Source organism: Euleptes europaea, chromosome 6 (assembly GCF_029931775.1).
Source record: "Euleptes europaea isolate rEulEur1 chromosome 6, rEulEur1.hap1, whole genome shotgun sequence".
NCBI classification, from domain to species: domain Eukaryota; kingdom Metazoa; phylum Chordata; class Lepidosauria; order Squamata; family Sphaerodactylidae; genus Euleptes; species Euleptes europaea.
In genome coordinates, this window is record NC_079317.1 from 62907997 (window position 1) to 62931812 (window position 23816).

Here is a 23816-nt window from a genome sequence, read left to right on the forward strand (position 1 = left end):
TTCAGGCTACAAAGTAGAGAAGATACTTTGTAGCCTGAATTCTCATGTAGAATGTTACTTAAGGAAGTGCCAATAGATTTCAAAAAAATTCAAGTAACAGAGAGAGAAAAATGAGGCTTTTAAATGAATACAATATATAAATTTATAATGCAGAAGCTAAGTATTGACTCATAAGTTAATTTGCAAATTCTATCAATTCAGAATAAGACTGTAAAATTCTCTAAGGTTCCAGTAAGTACATTACTGGTACATTAACATACAATTTTTTGGGGGGAAGGAGATTTCAGATAAAATTCTAGGACCCAAGCAGAAACTGAATGACATATTTTAAATGTATGACTGTTTGACCATGAAAAGGGACAGTTTCTTTAACTGTAAATTTTCAGGTAGTTTTTTGCCCTTTTAATTGAAAGAACAATACAATGAAGTGAATATTACAGGTGATGAATATTTTTTGGAAAAGAAACAAGTTCAGACATCAGTGCTGCTCATGAAATGAAACCTAACTATTAAACAATTGGCCAATATTTCTGGCAGGGAAAACAAACTGCTGGCAAACATGTCTGTGGCTACCTTGGAGTTAATGGCTCAAAAGACCAGCACCCAGTATTTTATTTTTGCATATTTTTCTTTTGTAGGAATTATTCACAGCTTGCCAAATAAGTGACTTAGCTTGTGATTTTGAGAACCTGATTATGAGATGCATAATGTGTAAAAGAAAAAAGAGAAATCTTTTCAAGAAGCATAGGATCAACACATGTGTCACGAGACAAGCCTATTTGTCTAAATTCCTATCTTTCCTCATACCAAGGCTCAGGACAGTTATGCCAACAATGTAGAGAGGAACATTAGATTATTATATATTTATTTTATTTAAAATAGTCTGACACTGTTAACCACTACACCACACTGGCTGTCATCAGGACAGACCAAGTATGGAAGTCCTACAGCTTCTGCAGACTTAGACTTCGATGGACATCTTAGGAGACCAGGGTACCACAGAGCTTGCCTTGCTATTCAGATTTGGAAAATGAAAATGAAATGGAATAAACTCAAAATGGCATTTTCATTGATCTTTAAGACTATGGTGCCCTGACCAGGATAGCCTAGGCTAGCCTCATCTCGTTAGATCTCAGAAGCTAAGCAGGGTTGGCCCTGGCAAGTATCTGGTTGAGCGGCCTCCAAGGAATACCAGGGTTGTGAAGTGGAGGCAAGCAATGGCAAACCACCTCTGAATGTCTCTTGCCTTGAAAACTCCACCAAGGGTCGCCATAAATCTGATGTGATTTGATGACAAAAAAATAAAGAAAAGAAAAAACCCCAAAACAGATTGTGAGACTACAAAGGAGAGAAAGTGGAATCGAAAAAACATATAGTCCAAGATATCACAGGCTTTAAATGACTTACCTTCTGGGGGGATTTTATTTTGGTTGTTCCAAACCACTAACAGCTTGGAAAGGCTGGGCACCTTTGACACTTCAGTGATTACTCTGAATAGGCTCTCAACCCGATCGTAGGTCAGAACAATAGCAGTGAAGCCTTGTGACTGAGGTGGAATCAATGGAAGAAAGAGTGGATTGCTTACACTGCTCCATTTCTGTAAAAAGAGAGATAGGGATGTTAAACCAAGGTCACACTGAGCTCTAAAATAGGGACAGACAGAAAGCAATACCGATCATTAGAACTAGGTCAGAACGTTTTATTAAGCATCCCAACCTCTTAAGGGGGGAAAAAAGAATAGCTTATAAAAGTATATTTCCATTAGCATGCTGACCTCTGTTGTAAATATAAGTATGTTGTTTTATTTGTTCTGGTCATGACCAAATAATGGAGTATATTCAGAGATGTTGGAAATAAAGCAGCAAAAAAGGATTTGTGGAAGACAAATCAGAGGGTTTTAAAATTCAGACTCCCTGGTTTGCTTCTTTCCCATTTTTTTCTTTAAAATTTCTTTAACCTTTATACTGACTCAAGCTAGGCCAACAAACTGAAAACTAGCCTAGTGCCAAATGAACTAAAAAGAGGCAACTTCCTAAATCGGGCACATAAACAAAAAGGAAAACATTCCTGGTTCAAGACAGAAGGCTACAATACTACCTTCAACAAATATAATTTTGTTCTATGGCTTTAAACAGTCCATTCTAATTATTTTAAAGAAAATAACCCAGAAGAGAAGTAAAGATTGATTTGAAAGCTTTTTATTTCACCTTATTTTTAACTAGAATGATTATCTCATGCCAACATAAGGAAGCAAATTTGGCTGGCACAGATACAGACCAAGATGAAGTGGAAATTGTGAGATGGAAGCACAACCAGAAGGTGCTTCTAGGCACACCTTGTCCGTTCTCAATTACTTTCAGACAGAAATAACAGAACAACAGATAGAGGAAGGGACTAAATTCAAGAGATCCCTATGAAAATCTGAATCTGGGCTTATACAAAGGAGGAACTTGTGCAGTTGACCAGAAACACTTTCCATTAACTACAATTTGTGTAGTGAATTGCACCACACTGGCTGGTACCTTAAAAAATCTAGACCATTTGGTGCATCTTCAGGGTTTCCCCTGCATTGGGCACCACTCTGGAAATAACACCTTCAGGAATAACTTGTGGGAGGTGGAATGGCTTGGTAAGGACCAAAGTGCATTCATTGTTTACAATTTTACAGCAATTTGAATAGCTCTGGCAAGAAAAGTAGTGCCAAAGTTGGCAGTAGAGTAATGCCCTTAACTCCTTTGGATTGTACACTTAGACTACAAGATCCCTTCTCTTTTAATAAGCTAACTTTTCCATTAGAAGTAAAGTGGGGTTTTTTTTAAGTGGTACAATCCCAAGAAGGCTCAAATTTGCAGACCAGGGACTGATCAAAACAAATTGTACCTAAGGTCCTCAAACAAGCAATCTGTAAGCTACTGTGGGGAGGACTTTCGGTGTTCTATCCACAAAACTTAGCATCCCTTTACAGTTATTACAGACGCAGCAAATTTCCTAGCCCTGGTATTAGTGTTCCCAATTACGTTGCTTCTGAAATGAACAAGATAAATAAAGGCAGTATTTCACTTCAACTGCATTGTTTAGGTATAGCCAGCGACAATTGTGACAGAACTGCTTATATTTTTATTTATTAACCATGCATGGGGAGAGATGGAGACACACAGGAGCCAGTGTGACCCCTAACCTGGTGTCCATGCCACTTTGCACCATGCAAAGTGGCACCAACGCTGGCAAGGGGGCACTTACACCAGCCCCCAGGAGCAATACAACAGCGCAGGCCTCAAGCGCCGGCACTGCTGTATTTCCAGAAGCAAGTGCCCGCACCGGAGGGGGCGTTCCCTTTAGGCAGCTTCCAGACCCCTCTTGGCTCAAGAATGCCACTTTGCACTGTGGCAGCTACGCCTTTTAAAAAAAACCCTTTAAAACTTGTTTTCCAGCCAGGAAGTCTAACTATCCCCCCTCCTCAGGAATGGGCTGCTATATTTATAACATGACTTTCTCAAAGAAGTTGAAGACGGATTACATAACATAAAACAATGCAATTGAAGAGCAGGAGACATTCAATAAACTATGAAGTAGGACTAGGATTACAAACATTAGAAGCCATGCCAAAAATTATCACATGATATGCTATAAACATCTCACACATTTCTAAACGAGTCCTGATTTTCTGGATAATGAGATTTAAATCAAAAGCAATTGCGCCATTTTACAGAATGAAGACTACTATACAGCTGAGATGTTCTCCCTCTCACACAAAAGCTAAGCAGGCTCTTTTATATGAGGCAGATATGCTATTCTTTGGGCTGGTGGTAAAGAATGGCTGGGCTAGGAAAAAATATATGTTCTGCTCCCCTAGCATCCTACAGTGAGCCTCCACCCCAAATTAAGTTTCCTCACATAGGAGTAACATTTCAAAAGGGTATTTAGGCACTGCAGAAGCATCATTAAGAGCCAACCCCCTGCTGCCTGCCTGAAAAGCATGTCTACCGTCTGGGACCTCCTGACCTCACTTTTGACAGGAAATTGGGCAAATTCAAACCTCCATGATTTACTTCAGCCTTTCAGACTTCTGTTTGAGAAAGGCAAAGAATACAGGTAATTAACACAACAGAAGCCTAATTAAATTCCTATTATGGAAACCAGGCATGAAATTGATCATGACATAAGGACAGTTCCTCCAACAATTGAGCAACTGGTAGAGCCAGAAAACTTTCATTTCAAGCCCATCCATCTGAATGTCTGCCCTTAAAAAAAGAGCAGGAGAAGAAGAAAGAGCAACTGGCACTTACACTATAATTATTCGTCACTTCCTTTGACACTATAATTATTCATCACTTCCTTTGCTGACACTTTGCTAAGGCAATTACACCCTCCCCCACCCAGCCAGCCCCATCTCCAACCAGCTAATGTTCATTACGGGAGCTGTAGTAATTAACCCAAGATTGATAGGCTGTTTATTGTGAATCAGTTTTATATGCAACCATATCAAGTTGCATGTGCCAACTTTGCAACAGTGACCTCACAAGGCATTCCTGGCTGCTTGACAGCAGTTTCTTTTCCGCAGACAGCAAAAGAAGCCAACGGCATCGGAATCCAACCAGAGTGGGAGGTTTGGAAGCGGGCTAGCTCTGGTGAGATGTTCCTTTTTTAAAAATCTCCAGAAGAAGCAACTCATTTGTGTCAGAGTGCCATCAGCAAGAACTAAAAAAAAGTTTCCATTTGCTACTACAGAATTTATTTCCTTTGCTTCAGACTAACTGAAAAATTCTTTTGCTCCTTTACTACTTTCCGCATAAATCCACTTAGAATGAATTGCAGAGCATGTGGGTGAGTTTCCCATGAATTCAATAAAAAAGACTGTAAACGTTTACTGCTGGAAATGTCCAATACAAATGGATCAGGCAGTAACCATGTGCCAGCAGTATATACCTAATATTAACAACACCATCAAAATGGTTGGCAACCTTCAGGTGGTAGCTGAAGATCTCCTGGAATTATAACTGATCTCCAGGTGGAGAAAATGGCTACTTTGGAAAATGGACTCTACGGCACTACACCCCGCTGAAGTCCTACCCTCCCCAAACCTTCCCCTTCCCAGACTGCATCCCCAATATCTCCAAATCAAATTTGTTTCAATGCAAGATCAGCTCTGGATTAAAAAAAAATAAAAGTTAGGTTAAAATAGTAAGACTATTAATGGTTCTGAGAAAGATGATTTGAATAGGAAGAAGAAAGATCATCTATGGGGTTAGATTTTCCGTCAGCTGTTTGAGGATCCCACAAGACCGAAGGCAACATTTGGCTACTTGTGTGGTTATCTCCCGGGAGAAGTCTGCTAAGAGAAGGGAAACTTTAGCTTCTTCAGATCTCCCAGGGAAGGTTGACAATACGGGGAGAATATCTCCAAGAATTTCCCACCACAGAGCTGGCAATCCTAAGAATGTTGGGTGGAATAAACCCTCAACAGACAGCAAATGAGAAAGAAGGCCTGTGATGACAGAGCAGACCGATCTTTTCCACAGCATACAGCTGTGTACATGCAATTACAATTGCTTCCCAGTGAACAGGACTGAAGCGGAGGTGGAGATGGGGGCCTCAGGTAAGGGAAGCAGGGGCCAGAGGAATGGAAGCTGAAGGCGGAACCAGCTTGTGAGGATGCTAGGAAAGAAGAAGGGAATGTTAACAGCAGCAGCTTGAAGGAAGGGGGGAAGGAAAGGTGGAATGGAGAAAACTTTCAAACTATTTGGTGGGCATCTCGCTAATAACCGATACCATTCGGAAACCTATTTTAGTAAGCACTTTCTGTGCCCCAAGAAAAAAGTCATCATGTGTATCTGAGATGTTTAATGTCAAGACTACTTAAAGACAGTGAGGGTTTGGCCAGGCAGTAAGCCATCAAAAGAGAGCTGCATGGGGAGGGGGGAATCCACACCAAAACAAATTTAGTTCCCAGTTATCGCTTGGAATGGAAAGCTGGCAAAGAGCAACACAAATAAATGTGGTAGAGTGTGCAGTTCTCACACCTATATTTGAGACCACCTGTACTCATGTCTCAGGAGTATCATTCTATCTGGATTATACATTGGTCTTGAGGCTGAATTTTACTCCCCTGGTGTTGGATTCTGAAATGATGACCATAAAATTAGGTTTGGCTGTTCTCATGGGAGTCTTTTCCCCTCCTCACTGCCATTTTCTTTTCAGCAGCCATCACTGTTTATTGCTGGCCGTTAATCAGTCATTCCAGTAAAACTAAGTTCAATTTGAACCAGAGTGGGCTGCTATCTTTTAAAAAGCCAAGAAGAAAACAAAGCAGTATATGCACAGAAGGATATGGTAACCAAAAAGTTCTTTCTAGCACTCTATACTACTGAAATTACATTTACACCATCTATAAAGAATATATGCTGTTCTCTTCCCTGCAAGTGCCCCAAACCTCAAATATAGAGATCAAATTAACAGTGCAACCTGAGATAATTTATGCAAAATGAAAGACAACATGTACGTATCCGCAACTTTAATTCTGAATCCAGAATATTAAGGGGAAGAATTTCACACAGACTTCTATCAGATACAAAATATAATAGGTCTGTACTATAACTCCTGTACTCGTTTCGGCTGCACATATACTACAAATACTATAGCTCCTCTTGTAAAATGTATTCCTAAATAATATTCACATGAAATATTTTCAAATCTCAATGCAATGAGCTGTGACTCATGAAAGCTCATACCCTGCCAGAAATTTTGTTCGTCTTCAAGGTGCTACTGGATTCTTGCTCTTTTCTACTCCTACAGACAGACTAGCACGGCTACCCATCGTGATCTATCACAATGCAACTATTACCTTAAAGTTTAATACAACGTGTGTGTAAGCGCTGTCAAGTCACTTCTGACCTATTGTGACCCTATGAATTAATGACCAAAACGTCCTAACGTTAACAGCCTTGGTCAGTCCTTGCAAACTGAGGTCTGTGGTTTCCCTGACTAAGTCAATCCATCTCATGTTGGGTCTTCCTCTTTTCCTGCTGCCTTCAATTTTTCCTAGCATTATTGACTTTTCCAGTGACTCTGGTCTCACAATGTGACCAAAGTACAATAGCTTCAGTTTAGTCATTTTAGCTTCTAGGGACACTTCAGGCTTGATTTGTTCTAGACCCTACTTATTTGTCTTCTCCACCAATACCACATTTCAAATGAACCAACTTTCTTCCTGTCAGCTTTCTTCATTGTCCAACTTTCATGCCCGTAGATAGTAATGGAAAATACTACAGTGTGAGTTATCTTGATTTTGGTCGCCAACGACACATCCTTATACTTAAGGATCTTTTCTAGCTCCTTCATGGCTGCCCCCCACCCTCACTCTCAAACTCCTGATTTCTTGGGTGCTGTCTCCCTTTTAATTCATGATTAAGCCAGGAAATATAAAATCTTGAACAATTTCAGTTTCTTCATCGTCAACCTTAACGTCGTGTAATTCCCCAGTAGTCATTACTTTTGCCTTCTTGATGATCAGCTGTAATCGTGCTTTGGTACTTCCTGCTTCATTGATAGTCATTTCAAGGAGTCATTTCAAGTCCTTCCACCAATTATCATGCCGCCTTCATCAAAATCTAATCTAGCTATCCTTATGATATGTTCTGCATACAGACTGAACAGATAGGGAAATAAAATAATTATTGTCTAATACCTTTGCCGATGATTGGGAGTGAAAACAGATGGGCTGGTTTCAGATGCTAGTCCCTCCAAAATTCTAAAGAATGACTCTGTGTGCTCCATGAGATAAGGGAATTTTCCAAGAGCACTGATTCACACGCATGACAACCATAACCCATAGAAAGGCCATGTCTGTGTCCACATTCAATTACTACTACCCAAGCTGCAGGTGAAGGTCTACCAGGATCAATACAGTTGCATAGTCCCAAACCACCTCATCTCTTGTGTTACCAATTCCAGGTCTCAGAAACTACTCATATGAACTAAGCAGTTATTTATTTAATCCAAGGTTGTGAAACTGCTTGAATATTTCAAATGTTAAAGTGTCAGGTGCCGTGAAACCAATTTGTTTCAATTAAATTTTCTTTATGTGATGAATTTTAGGCCATATCCATGCCAAATCTTTTTGCCTGTCAAGGAATTTAAGGTTATAAAGTGTGTATCTTAAATTACATGGTCCTACTCCCTGTGCAACACAGAGAGGTCATAAAATATTACCTGAAAATTCCTCCAAAAAAAGCCCAAGAGATTTGTTTGAAATACTGCAAAATCTTTTCCAACCCAGGTCTGAGAGGTCAAGATCATCATGTTGGTAGACCAAGTTGCTCCAGTATTTATTCCAGCGACTCTTCTCAGAGCACTACTAACACAATAGGTTGATCTAATCATACTATATTGAAAACATCACTGTGACAACTAAACCCCAAAAGCACTAATAAAACTCCTAGCTTAAAAGATACCTCTCCAGTAGTAATGAGACAAGCACCAATATTGTCGAAGGCTTTCACGGTCAGAGTTCATTGGTTCTTGTAGGTTATCCGGGCTGTGTAACCGTGGTCTTGGAATTTTCTTTCCTGACGTTTCGCCAGCAACTGTGGCAGGCATCTTCAGAGTAGTAACACTGAAGGACAGTGTCTCTCAGTGTCAAGGGTGTAGGAAGAGTAATATATAGTCAGAAAGGGGTTGGGTTTGAGCTGAGTATTGTCCTGCAAAAGTATTGTCCTGTAAGTATCAAGATAATGTGCTAATGAGGGTATGGTATGTTAATATGGAACCATTGTATCCTGAAGTGATCTGTTAATGTGTGTAATCCAAAGCTAATCTGTATGGCTATTGTTGAATGTTGTCTTTGTCTGGAGGTTTTTCAGGGCAGGAAGCCAAGCCTTATTCATTCTTAAACTCTCCTCTTTTCTGTTAAAGTTGTGCTGATGTTTATGAATTTCAATGGCTTCTCTGTGCAATCTGACAAAATAGTTGGTAGAATTGTCCAGTCTTTCAGTGTCTTGGAATAAGACCCTGTGTCCTGTTTGTGTCAGTCCATGTTCAGCCACTGCTGATTTCTCAGGTTGGCCAAGTCTGCAGTATCTTTCATGTTCTTTTATCCTTGTTTGTATGCTGCGTTTTGTGGTCCCGATGTAAACTTCTCCACAGCTGCAAGGTATACGATATACTCCTGCAGAGGTGAGGGGGTCTCTTTTATCTTTTGCTGATCGTAGCATTTGTTGTATTTTCTTGGTGGGTTTAAACACTGTTTGTAGGTTATGTTTTTTCAAAAGTTTCTCCATCCTATCAGTGACTCCTTTAATAAATGGCAAGAATACCTTTCCTATGGGAGACTGTTTTTCTTGAGTTTTCTGATTTTTGTTTGGTTCAATGGCCCTTCTGATTTCATTCTTGGAGTAGCCGTTTGCTAGCAGTGCGTGATTTAGATGGTTAGTTTCTTCCTTGAGAAACTGTGGTTCACAGATCCGTCTTGCACGGTCCATTAATGTTTTGATTATTCCTCTTTTCTGTCGGGGGTGGTGGTTGGAGTTTTTGTGTAAGTAGCGATCTGTGTGAGTTGGTTTCCGGTAGACCTTGTGACCTAACTGAAGGTTTGATTCAGTTAGGTCACAAGGTCTACCGGAAACCAACTCACACAGATCGCTACTTACACAAAAACTCCAACCACCACCCCCGACAGAAAAGAGGAATAATCAAAACATTAATGGACCGTGCAAGACGGATCTGTGAACCACAGTTTCTCAAGGAAGAAACTAACCATCTAAATCACGCACTGCTAGCAAACGGCTACTCCAAGAATGAAATCAGAAGGGCCATTGAACCAAACAAAAATCAGAAAACTCAAGAAAAACAGTCTCCCATAGGAAAGGTATTCTTGCCATTTATTAAAGGAGTCACTGATAGGATGGAGAAACTTTTGAAAAAACATAACCTACAAACAGTGTTTAAACCCACCAAGAAAATACAACAAATGCTACGATCAGCAAAAGACAAAAGAGACCCCCTCACCTCTGCAGGAGTATATCGTATACCTTGCAGCTGTGGAGAAGTTTACATCGGGACCACAAAACGCAGCATACAAACAAGGATAAAAGAACATGAAAGATACTGCAGACTTGGCCAACCTGAGAAATCAGCAGTGGCTGAACATGGACTGACACAAACAGGACACAGGGTCTTATTCCAAGACACTGAAAGACTGGACAATTCTACCAACTATTTTGTCAGATTGCACAGAGAAGCCATTGAAATTCATAAACATCAGCACAACTTTAACAGAAAAGAGGAGAGTTTAAGAATGAATAAGGCTTGGCTTCCTGCCCTGAAAAACCTCCAGACAAAGACAACATTCAACAATAGCCATACAGATTAGTTTTGGATTACACACATTAACAGATCACTTCAGGATACAATGGTTCCATATTAACATACCATACCCTCATTAGCACATTATCTTGATACTTACAGGACAATACTTTTGCAGGACAATACTCAGCTCAAACCCAACCCCTTTCTGACTATATATTACTCTTCCTACACCCTTGACACTGAGAGACACTGTCCTTCAGTGTTACTACTCTGAAGATGCCTGCCACAGTTGCTGGCGAAACGTCAGGAAAGAAAATTCCAAGACCACGGTTACACAGCCCGGATAACCTACAAGAACCAACAATGTTTTCAAAAACACAAAAAAGTTAATGCTGTAATGCTAAGGCAAAGTTCTCAGATGGAAAATAGTGTATTAGAGAGACTACAGCATATTGGATTATGTTTGACATGAAACAGGAGAGTAAATAGTATGTCACGGGAGGGTTCCTCATAGACCTTTTGAGAATTATTATTATTTCTACAGGGAACATGGGCAGATTGAAAAGGATTGCAATGACCACCAAAATCATGATGGATAGCCATGCTAGTCTGTTGCTAGCAGTAGAAAAGAGCAAGAATCCAGTAGCACCTTAAAAACTAACAAAATTTCTGGCAGGGAATGAGCTTTCGTGAGCCACAGCTCACTTCTTCAGATTCCAGTTTCTTTAACTACAGACATGAATATGGGAGTGACTTTCTGTTAATAAACACACATGCTTCTTGTAGGCTTAACAAGATTCTTTCATTAAGAAAGAGAGAAGTTATGGCTTGCAACTCTAAGCCTTCCCTCTACCCTTACAGACTAAACTAGAGGAGGGGCACTGATCACTGCATTCCTGTTCTCACAGTGTGTGGTGTGTGTGTGTGTGTGTGTGTGCACGCACACACCTGTAGGCTTACAATTTATAGAAAATTTATGCCACCTCTGCAGAGATCTTGTTAAAACCATAGCACCTCTTCATGCCATCCTCTTTTAATAAAAGACAGATGGATTCTGCTATTCATCCAAAAATACCGGAGGGTGGATGGGTGAAGAGAACCTCAAGTTAACATCTACAAGAACTCATGAACTTAACTAATTTCCTTAATGAATATTTAACACACATTTTGCTTAACTGTATGCATTTATTCATTCAGCGTGATGTAGTGGTTAAGAGCGGTGGTATGGAGCGGTGGAGTCTGATCTGGAGAACCGGGTTTGATTCCCCACTCCTCCACATGAGCGGCGGAGGCTAATCTGGTGAACTGGATTTGTTTGCCCACTCTTACACACGAAGCCAGCTGGGTGACCTTGGGCAAGTCACAGCTCTCTTAGAGTTCTCTCAGCTTCACCTACCTCACAGGGAGTCTGTTGTGGGGAGGGGAAGGGAAGGTGATTGTAAGCCGGTTTGAGTCTCCCTTAAGCGGTAGAGAAAGTCGGCATATAAAAACCAGCTCTTCTTCTTCCCTCAAGAAACTCACAGCAACATAAATCTAGCCAAGCTGCTTTACAGGGCCAGACTTCTTCAGCAGCAGCAGTAAAACTACATCATCTGCCTTCATCCTATTCTCTGTATTAGCTACTGAAATTGCACAGGTCATCCTTTGCATGGTTTATCTGTTATTCCATTTAGTAGAGGCTTCTTTTCCTGCCTCACAGCAAGCCTGCGACCTGGCAGTCATTCATAGAGAAAATGGAGGTCTGCTGAGAAAGTACATTGAATTGCTTTGGATACAGTGATTCTCTAGATTATTATTAAAATTCTGGTGGTTAAAACTACACTTTATGACATCCAAATTCAAAGCTCCAAAGCGGCTATGTCAAAACAGAGCCAATAATTCTGCAAATCTGTGCTTAATAGCAGGTTTAAGAGAACTTCCTTAATACAAAATGAATAGACAAGTCTGAATACTCCCTTGACTCTGTATGTCTCGTTGAAGTAAACCAAAAGATTAAATACACAAGATATTAATTATGCACTGGTTTTCAAAAACATGAATAAAAATGAAGGGATGCATACCCTCACTGCTGTGTTGTTTTGGACATGCCCCCAAATCTTTTAATGTTATTGGCAAACAGTCCCCTTCTCTGCCAGCATTCAATAGGAAACCTTAATTAGCAACGTTATATGTTTAATCCAAATCTATATAAGACCTTTGGAATTCAAACAGCAAGGCATACTGCTAAAGTTCAAATACAGTAATTCAAATAGCAATATGCACTTTGCAAGGAGCAGGGATCTTTCAAAGCACTCTGCCTGCTGGACAGGGCATATCTTTTTTTTTTTTATGATCTATGACAACACTCGTCCCCCAACATGTCATATTTTAGCTGAATCAAAGAAGTGGAACCTCTACCAAGCTGCAATAGTAACCAATTCAAAACACATAAAAGAAGGAAGGCTTTCTTTTTTTAAACTACAGATAATTGAGATATGGAAAACCAGAGTTTAAACATCTACCGCCAGAGTTCAAGCATAACAAGGATATGAAATTGCACTCATACCATTTTATAATCTGGGATTTCTGGATTCTAAAAGTTAACTACTAGGAAGTGGGAGAAGAATCGTTTTCACTCAAATGTACATTCTTGTCAACATTGTTCTTGCTTTCAAATGATAGATGTGTGACATACAAATACAAATTTTACTGTCACTTAAAATGGCCTGGTCAACCAAGCAGCTAGCCTGCTATATTAACTTGTAGGCTTACAACTTATCTCTTCAGTCTGAGAATACAGATATCCCTACTGAGGTTTTACCTACCTTGGCAATTTCAGATATGAACTCAGAACTGGGAGATCAGTTTCTGCCTCAGTACCCTTACAGTCATTCTGATATGAGCCCCCAGATGGATGAATAACCATTAAAGGATCACCAACATTCAGTATAGCTGGCTAATGCAGGTACTGAGCTCAGAGTGTATTTATATATATTTTAATCTCCACTGCCAGCAAGGAGTATATTTATACATGTATTTCAGAAACTAAGACATACCTTCTGTTATTTCAGCTGGGAACGGATTATTTTTGGCAAAAAGGAATCAGTATATATGATGCTTTACACAAATTCCAGTTTGGATAATTAGCATTTGCCTCCTCATGCTTCTTTGCAGTGTCAAATGTGTATGTGAGCCACTATGATTTCAAGAACTATGTTGTATAGGTTGAGTGCCCATACTACTCAATGGTAGCCAGATGCAAACCCAGCAATTTCCTACAAATGGATTTAGTGGGATGAAAGTTCTTCATGAAATACAGGCCTGGATCCAAGTACACAAAAGAAAGAAAAAGCACAGTTTACGAACACATGAAGCTGCCTTATACTGAATCAGACTCTTGGTCCATCAAAGTCAGTATTGTCTTTGCAGACTGGCAGTGGCTCTCCAGGGTCTCAGGCAGGGGTCTTTCACATCACCTACCTGGTTGCCTTCTCCTTTCCAAGTCCCTAAAAAGGGGGGCTCTTAGGAATGTATGGAAGGGCCATAGTGGAAAGGGGGGAAATTGTCAGAAATTGCCCACTACTCTTTCACGCCTTCTTACTTAACTAGCACAAAAGTAAGGGGGGGATTTTCACTTGTTCTCCCTTATCAGTTCAGACTCCCTCCCCCCATAATCCATGTCATTCCTGAACATACATGGACTCTTTACAGTCGAATTCTAAGGGGGAAGCTGAAGATGGCAAAGTTACCTACCAAGAACTTGTACTGTATATTTTAATGGTCTAATTTTCTTTCTGTGAGATACCGGAAATCTGGTACAGTTACATATTTGGTCTGTGCTCACGGAAAGCCAGTTTCAGAATACTACAGTGCTCTAGCTATGAACCTCATGCCCATGCCTTTGAGAAGATTATATTTAGGCATTAATTTAGTTAAAATATTCCAGCGTTGTCTACACAGACCCAAGGCAATTAGCAGTGCAAAAACAAGTTGCAAGGAAGTGAACCATATACACATGGGCTGGAATGGAAAGAAGGTTCACAAAAAATAAAATGGGGAAAGTCCCACCATTCAAATAGTTTAAAAGAAATTCTAGGAAAAAGACAAGACCGAAGTTGGGGAAGAAACAATGGCCTTAACTGCTGTTAGTAGATGTTACCGTATATACTCGCGTATCAGCCGAGTTTTTCAGCCCCAAAAAAGGGCTGAAAAAGCCGGCCTCGGCTTATACACGGGTCAATACGGTAGAGGGGGGAGGGAGGAGGGAGGGGGGAACTTATCGCCGCCATCTTTTCTCTGCCGGGAGCGGCCTCCAGAGCCCCCCTGCGGCCGCGGGGAGGGCGCTCAGCCGCCCCTGCCGCCTTCTCCCGGCCGGGAGAGGCTTCCAGAGCCCCCCTGCGGCCGCAGAGAGGGCGCTCAGCCGCCCCCGCCGCCTTCTCCCGGCCGGGAGAGGCTTCCAGAGGCCCCCTGCGGCCGCGGGGAGGGCGCTCAGCCGCCCCCGCCGCCTTCTCCCGGCCGGGAGAGGCTTCCAGAGGCCCCCTGCGGCCACGGGGAGGGCGCTCCGCCGCCCCCGCCGCCTTTTCTCGGCCGGGAGCGGCCTCCAGAGGCCCCCTGCGGCCGCGGGGAGGCTGCTCCGCCGCCCCCGCCGGGCCACACCACTTCCCGCCGCCAGGAGCGGCCTGGGGGGGGGCTCCTGCTGCTGCAGGAAAGCTACCCCCGCCGGATCCGCTGCTTCCCGCCGCCAGGAGCCCAGAAGGTAAGTCTGCGGGGGGGGAGGGGTTATAAGCCGACCCTCGGCTTATACGCGGGTGCCTAATTTTTCCCCATTTTTGGGGAGAAATTAGGCACCTCGGCTTATACGTGGGTCGGCTTATACACGGGTATATACGGTACAAGAGAACAAGAGAAGAAATGTTTGTGCACGTGCTTAGAACTCCTGCAAGGGGAGGATGATAAGCAACCAGTTCCTTGGCTAAAGGTCTAGAACATTCTAGAGCTGACTCTGCACAGAGACCATAAAGAAAAACAAGTCATTGGGTTTTCAGATAGTTAGGATGGTCTGATTTATAAAAAAGAAGAAAAGGTTTTGATATACTAGCCCAGGGGTGGGGAACCTTTTTTCTGCCAAGGGCCATTTGGATATTTATGACATCATTCGCGGGCCATACAAAATTATCAACTTAAAAATTAGCCTGCTATATTTGGTCAAACATTTAGCCAAGAGGCACGACCGGAGATGGCTCGAAGTGTCTGCCATGTAGAGTGACTTGCTTTTGAGCTCTGCCGTCCCCAGCTGGGCCCAAGAGATTCAGGCAGGGCAGCATCCTTCTGAGTTAGAGATAAGCCAGGACCCATGGAGGGTCTGACCAAATGATTTCACGGGCCTTATACGGCCCCCGGGCCTGACGTTCCCCACCCCTGTACTAGCCCAAAGCATGAGCATTTGCTAGCTTACACGTGGTTGAAACTCTAACTAGAGACGGCCAAGCTCCCCCCAGCTGCCCCTCAGAAGTAAAACTAAATAAGCCAAACCATTTGCAGATAAATTGGCAAATAGTTCATTTTATCGTGAGCTTGATTCCAAGTACTCAAAGAGCTTGCAGCACCATGGGAGCCAATGGAATTCTACTTCCCCATTCCCCCTCTCCACCCTAACTTATCCATCACAGTGATGGAGAATGATGTGGTGGCTCCAGCAGGCAGGCAGCTGTCAGGAGGGAAACTTCTTGTTGCCACCTCTGCCCTGTGACTTGGCTGCCTTGGACACCCAGTGCATTCTGGGATCTCTAGTTCCTGAACCTCTGATACTGGAAATCAGATGTTCTCAGAACTACATTTCAAAGAATGTGCCAGGCATCTAGGGTGTATAGTTTCCAGGTGCCTGGTGCATTCTGGAAAATATAGTCTCTAAAACAGGTACCTCCCAACACCTTTCCTGAAGCCAGTCAAGCATTTTAGAAAGTAGGTGGGGCTACATGGAGCTCTTGACCAGAAGGGCTTTTGATTGGACACTGGAGATGTGACTGGCTGTGCAGAATAAGAAACTATGTTTTAGTTGGAGCTGCTACCACAGCGTTGATTCTATTCTCTCTCTTTCCCAGTGTATTTTTAAAATTACCCCTATTCACCCTTGCACTTGGGTGTGTGTCTCACCCTTGCAATCTGGGTCTCTAACTCCTGTGCTGTCATTTTGTGGCTGGCTCCACCTTCCGTGGCTGCCATGTTGTGGCTGCGCCCACCATCCAGTGTCAGAATTTCAAAGGTGCCCACAGGCTAAAAAAGGTTGGGCACCCCTGTTCTAGAACACCTGATATCCAATGCTGTGATCCAAAGACAGTTCTCAGAAGGTACTGAGTGCTACAGATGTTGTGCATCCAAGTCACTCAGGCTGGAAAGAAGAGGAGGAAAAGAATGAGGAGGAAGGCAGAGAAAATCTCACATCCTTTCAGAGGTCTGCTAGCCCACCACATCACTTTCCATCAGCAGGGCAGATAAAGTTGGGGTGGAGAGGAAGTGGAGAGGCAAATGGAAACTCTTCGTTGGCTGTGAAGTTTTCCTTACTTCTGGAGCTCATATTCCAATTCCAAGGAGCATGAACTCTGGGAACATCGCTAATTCTAAGTTCATCACTGAAAATTTGTACTATTTTCTTTTTCCGTATTTAACTTTTGCAGCCTAACTATGGCTGTTACCGCACTAGGTATTCCCAGCGATGTATCAAGAGTTTCAAAATGTTATAAAAAACATCGCCTTAAAAGGGTTTTTGGATGCCACGGCTAAATAATGGTCGGAAGACGTCTTCACAGCTACATTTGCTTATTTGTCCCTCCAAGTTCACTGTATTATGATCTAAAGCTTGTTGAAGCCATAAGAACATAAGAAAAGCCATGCTGGATCAGACCAAGACCCATCAAGTCCAGCAGTCTGTTCACACAGTGGCCAACCAGGTGCCTCTAGGAAGCCCACAAACAAGACGACTGCAGCAGCATTATTCTGCCTGTGTTCCACAGTACCTAATATCATAGGCATGGTACTATGATACTGGAAAGAATAGGTGTGCATCAGGACTAGTATTCATTTTGATTAGTAGCCATGAATAGCCCTCTCCTCCATGAACATGTCTACTCCCCTCTTAAAGCCTTCCAAGTTGGCAGCCATCACCACATCCTGAGGCAAGGAGTCCCACAATTTAACTATGTGTTTCCATTCCTGAAACTCTTTTGCCCAGTTTTTTTAGAGAAGTAGTATAGTTCACTCCACTAAACAAGTATTTGTACTAGATAAAAACATATTTCACATATTACTTAGGATTTCCATGCATCTCTAGACAAAATGAACTTGGCTGAAAGTGCCCAGTCACACAGAATGCTTGAACAAATCAATTTAACAATATTTCATGTTGGGAAAACAGGCTACGTTTTATAGCACTCAATAAAATAGATCTGTTCAACCAAACAACAAACTAATGTATCAACAGATCATTCAGTGATTGTTTTAAAAACAGGGCCAAGCATATTAAACTAATGTAACACAAATCTAGATCCACTTACAATTGCTGGGGGGTCGTTCCATTCCTCATATGATGTAGCAGCATATGGGTAGATCCGGTCATTGATAATCTTAAGGGTTGCCAGAGCAATTACTTTCATTGACTGAAAATAAGCTTCCCAAAACCATCTTGCCTGCAAAGAATAACAAATATCATCACACTACATTTATGCCAGGCAGCAACTACTAAAATCTGTATATGGTTTTTGACATATTTTACACATTCACAATTTCCACTATTGCCATCAGGAAATGGTAACAATGCTGGAGTCATTAAGACAGAAGCAGGCTTGGTTCTAATGGCTCCACTGAGTTATAAGGGTATAATCTGCTACAATATGGGACATAATTGAAACGAGGCTGCATTTTTTGCCCCAGACACTTTAGGTCATCAAGAACACAGCAGATACAGTTCCTGCCAACACAGCATTGCCAAATGCAACCCCATTTTCCCCCACATAGCCAGTGGTTGCCTATGTATAAAGAGCAGCAGATAAGAAGCTTCAGTTGAAAAGGCAGTCAAAAATAGTCAACATAAATAAATGAACCGTTTTACCACTGACACTGCAGGGTTTGACCCCCCAATCCTGCAGTGATGTTTTATGCAAAGAGATGCACAACATTTTGTAAAAATCCTCCCTCTATACACCAACTACTTGCAATGACTACTGTTATTTTGGTGCATGTATGAGCCAGCCTGCGACTTTAGTCATGCTTGCCGTCCAGTTGTTCAAGCTCTTGTGCTTTAGAGTGCACACACACTGTAGCAGGCAATAAATTTCTTTGCATAAGAATAGGCTAGCAAAGTATTTCCCAGTAATGAACTTGGCAGAAAAAGAAATTCCTGTTCCAGTCTATAATAAACAATACAGCAGTGATAGGTACTAACTAAACTTGTTAGTGCTAAACTAAACTTGGTCAGTGAGGCCACAGAATGTCAGAATTCCAACCCTATAAGAAATACAAAGTATGATTTTGTCAAGTGATGAATCACTCTTGTCATCAAAATTTAATCCAATGTCCATTCTCGTTCAAGAGAAGCAGTGGGCGTTTGGTAATTAATTTGTCGACTGCCTCTAATACAGAACTGTAACAAACAGCATTTGTAAGTGCTTGGAACTAAACTGACTCCGTAAACTATATCCAACACCAAAGGAAAAATGCCGTGCCATTAATCATAGCTCAAGTGTTCTGTCATTACAGAAGTTCTTTTCCCAGCTTAATTGTTCGACAGAGATCTTCAACACATTTAAGTGTCCAGAAGGCAGTTCAAGACCTCCTTAAAGCTCAGTATCTGCCAGGAGTATGAACATGAATCTGTCTAGGACAGCCAGCCAATATTTTTATTTCTATTTCACTGGCTGCATACAAATTTTGCAAAGCCAGAAGGCAAAGAGAAAAAAGCATAATATACATGGCTGGCCAAGTGATATCTAGGCCTATCGGATTGACTTTTCTCACTGTGAAGAAAGACCAGCACCAGAAACATAATCATGCTGGGGAAAAACCAGAATTAAGCATAACAGAGGAATAGCTGGCTCTGAGAGACACAACCTTCTGGATGACATAAAATTAAGCAGTTGCACTGTGCTGCTGGAGACTGATGCTCCTGCACATAGATCACATTATTGTTCTGCAACAGGAATAGTGATACCGATATTCAGAAAGTTGCAGAGCTACAAGGAGCCCAAAGTGAAGAACTGGACCTGAGAAGATGACGGAGAAAGCCCAACCATTACAAAATACAGTGACAGTCTATGCTTGTGAATGGGACAAGTGGTCCTCCTTTGAAACCTGTCATAGGCAAGCCCAATGTAAATAGGCTACCCCAATGTTAATAGGCTACCCCCATTCAGATGCAGAAAATTCTGAAGAAGCAGTTTGTGACCCAACTTTCATAGTCAAATGGGTAACACTTTCCTTCTTTTGGAGATCAAGCTCAATCTCAGGTGAAAGGACTACCATCTTCCATTTCCTTCATAAAGTTTGTTAACAGGTCAGCAGATCCTGCATCTGAGAACAGTTGGAAGTTCAGAGTTGAGCCATCAATACTAACACTGGAGCTTAGAGGCAAGGCTCACTGAACTCGCACTTTGGCAATGGTAAATATTCAAATAGAAAACACACACGAGAAAGGGAAGATCTAATGTGATCAAAATTTGAATCAACAACAAAAAGGTGCTCAGATTTGGGTTCAAATATGGCTGGTTTTATTTCAAATAAGCAGGATGCATCTTTAGATTCTCCAGTGATCGGACCTACTATATCATGATTGAAACTCTGGAAAGCAGGACCTTGGGGACAATATGGTCAATGGCTGTCTACAAAGAACACATGCCAATTCTAAAATACTTTCAGTGGCTGCCTACTGATTGCCCCAATTCAAAGTCTGGTTCTTATATTTCAAGCCCTAAGCAGTCTGGGAACAGGACACCTAAGGTTTTACCTTCTGCCAAATGTTCCTGCCCAGCAATTATAATCTGCTGGACAGATCTTTCCCATGTGCCTTCTAGCTACAGAAAAGAGGAAGGTAATTATTTCAGCATTCTCTCAACTGTTCGATCTGAAACTGACCCATGCTTGCTGTGAAACTCACCAAATAATGACAGCATGGTATTCCAGCATCATTCTATCGCTAGTGCACTCGCAAATAGGTTCAGGGGAGGGAGTGGATGGGTGGGACAGACATGTGGGAGGGAGAAGCGAGAATGGGCATGGGGAGAAAAAACTGAAGTGACAAGTATGCTCAGGACCAACTTTCATAGAATCATAGAGTTGGAAGGGACCACCAGGGTCATCTAGTCCAACCCCCTGCACAATGCAGGAAATTCACAACTACCCCCCCCCCCACACACACACCCAGTGACCCCTACTCCATGCCCAGAAGAAGGCCAAAAAAAAATCCTTCAGGATTCCTGGACAATCTGACCAGGAGGAAAATTGCTTCCTGACTCCAAGTGACGATCGGCATTACCCTTGGCAAGTAAGAAAGGGCCACAAGAGCCAAACACTGATGCAACCCTTCCTGCCCTCCCTCTCATAATCTGCCTAAGTTCACAGAATCAGCATTGCTTACACATGTCCATCTACCCTCTGCTTAAAAACCTCCAAAGTAGGAGAGCTCACCACCTCCCAAGGAAGACTGTTCCACTGAGGAACCACTCTGTCAGAAAGTTCTTCCTAATGTTTAGCAGGAAACTCTTATGATTCAATTTCAACCCCTTGGTTCTGGTGTGATCTTCTGGGGCAACAGAAAACAACTCCACACCATCCTCTATATGACAGCCCTTCAAGTACATGAAGATGGTTATCATATCAACTCTCAGTAGTCTCCTCTCCAGGCTAAACATACTGAGCTCCTTCAGCCTTTCTTCATACGACTTGGTCTCCAGACCCCTCACCATCTTCCTTGCCCTCCTCTGAACATGTTCCAGCTTGTCTATATCCTTAAATTGTGGTGCCCATAACTGAACACAATACTCTAGGTGAGATCTTACTAGAGCACAGTAAAATGATACAATCACTTCGCATGATCTTGACACTATACTTCTGTTGATACAGCCCCAAATCACATTTGTTTTTAGCTACCACATCACACTGCTGACTCATGTTCAGTGTATGGTCTACTAAGACCCCTAGATCTTGTCTATTTGGAATCGAGGCATACTTTAAACTCGGGGTAAAACAGCATCCTGAAAACACAAGGAAAACTCGATGGGAGAGCAAGAAGACTTCTGAAGGTTGGAAAATACATGCATAATTAATACAAAGCCCTGAAGTAGTCCAGGGTGTGACTGTGACGGGAACAACTCGTGCATAAAAGGCCGTACAAAGAACTGCATTTTCACACTATGAATGATAAGGAGAGTATGGGAACAGAGAAAGAAGGGAATTTGTCTTTTATAGCGCAAATGTTTAAGTAATTATTAATTTCAGACAAGAAGTACACAAAGGTTTTATCAGCTGACCACAACTGTTCTGAGTTATGTTTAAGACAGAATCCAAACCTTTCCAAGGGGATTACAAACAGATATTCTCGCGACTCCTCGCTTCCTTCCCACCTTGTTTGCTTTTCTAGAAAATAAACTGATAAATACGGCTAGTCATTCAGTCAATACTATCCAACACAGAACATTACTGAACAGAGCAGGAAATTCTTCTTCTAATGCACCTTCCTATTTCATCTAAGTGTTAATTCCCCCCCCCCCATTTTTTTCCTGTTATTGACAGACACTGTCTAACAGCTAATGAAGGTTATGGGCACTGTCAAATGGCTCAATTTTACCTAGCCTGTGCAATTTCTTGCTGTTCATTAAAGGCTTAGAGTGAGCTGGTTTGGGGTTTAAAACAGCTATTGCTTAATACAGATGAAGAATGACCAAATGTTGGAGAATTGCAGTAAAGTTAAAACATCCACCTCTGCTTGTTGTCTGATGGTAGTCAAAGCTGTGTGGTTTACCGTATGCATTTCCCACAACAAGCATGCTTACACATACCTTAAGGCCATCATGTTTTCCACTAGTTTACACCAAACGACTGTTAATGCAGCTTCCTTCAAATTTAGCTGCATGTTAATTTACTGAGAAAAGCAAGACAAAACCTTTTCACAAGTATACCCTTCTGGATAAGGGAATGTCGGTACCGCATGTCACTCACAAATTCCAGAGAATTCTAAAACAACATACCAATAAAACAGTCTAATAAAGGTTACTTTAGCTCAGCAATATTCTAACAAGGGAAATGTGTTTAATATAACTGAGAGTACTAACAAAATAGTCTAACTGATTAGAAACATCTATTACCATCACCAAAGAAGTGGAAAATCTACTCATCAAAAATAACAGCTACTAAGATTATTTTCCTTGAACAGAATGACATGCACAGCAGTCCTTCGTAAGCCAGGGCTGCTTCAGGTTATACCACTGTTTCATTCTTACAGAATTTGTAAGACCAGACATTAATGCAACTTGAGGTGCTCCATTACATCACATCGCTGGAAAGAATTAAGACATTAATACTACATAGGATAAACAAAAAGGAACAATTAAAGGCAACAGATTCATCACACTGGGAAATGTGTTAGCTTTCATCATTCACCCAGGCAAAACTATTGGGGGGGGAGTAAAGGAGGGCTTGGAAGAAGGCAATAAAAATTAACTGCCTACTCCCAACAGTGAGGCGCCATGGTGCTATAAGATTTTGCCCCACTGCAAAAGTCAAGCATTCCCATGGTGCCACACTTTACACAGTTTATGGGATCCTGAAGTGTTAGTATTTCCATGCTGGCTGAGGTTACTTTACTTTAATGGCTTTCCTTTGGGAGGAAGGTTGCAGAACATCATGCCTCTTTTACTATCCTCTTGTCTGTTAGGCTGAGGTGGCTTTTCCAACAGCACTACAATTCCCTCAAAGGTTATATTTGTCTTTCTCCTCAACTGAAGCTTTAAGTTTTTTCAAACCAACTCCCTCCACTCAGACTCCTACTTTCAACTTGATGGCCATGCATTTTCATGGGTCCCCATTTGTTATCAAGGCATCACCTAATGCAGAGGCACATTCGCATAGAAACCAATGCAAAATCTAGTGAGGATATTCTATAAAGCAGGGGTTCCCAACGTGGTGGCCACAGATGTCATGGCGCCTGCCGAAACATTTTCTGGTGCCTGGCAAGTGTTTTTAGAAAGTGGGCAGGGCCCCTAAAGCTTCTGGCTGTGGGGATTTTTAGAAAGTGGGCAGGGCCAGCAAGGCTTCTGGCTTTGGGGATTTTTTAATATGTTGCTTTGGCAGCAGCTACCATCACAGCACAAGGATTTTCACCGTGTGACAGAAGGTAAACTGCGGCAGCCATTTTGCGGCTGTGCCCATCATGCTGTGACAGAATTCCAAAGGTGCCCAGGCTCAGAAAGGTTGGGGACCCCTGCTATAAAGCGTTCAGCTGCAATTCAGCACCCTTCGATATGAATACAAGCACAGGCATTAATCTACTC

The 23816-nt window shown here is 41.9% G+C and overlaps 1 protein-coding gene across 1 annotated transcript in view; it reads right to left on the reverse strand.

Annotated features, from left to right (window-relative positions):
- Positions 1-23816, reverse strand: part of EXT2 (exostosin glycosyltransferase 2) — a 91256-nt gene that overhangs the window by 26879 nt on the left and 40561 nt on the right. Inside the window, exons 8-9 of the mRNA XM_056850685.1 lie at positions 17832-17963; positions 1408-1597 (exon numbers count right to left, since the gene is read on the reverse strand). Of these exons, the coding sequence (XP_056706663.1) occupies positions 1408-1597; positions 17832-17963 (322 nt within the window). The remainder of the gene's footprint in view (positions 1-1407; positions 1598-17831; positions 17964-23816) is intronic.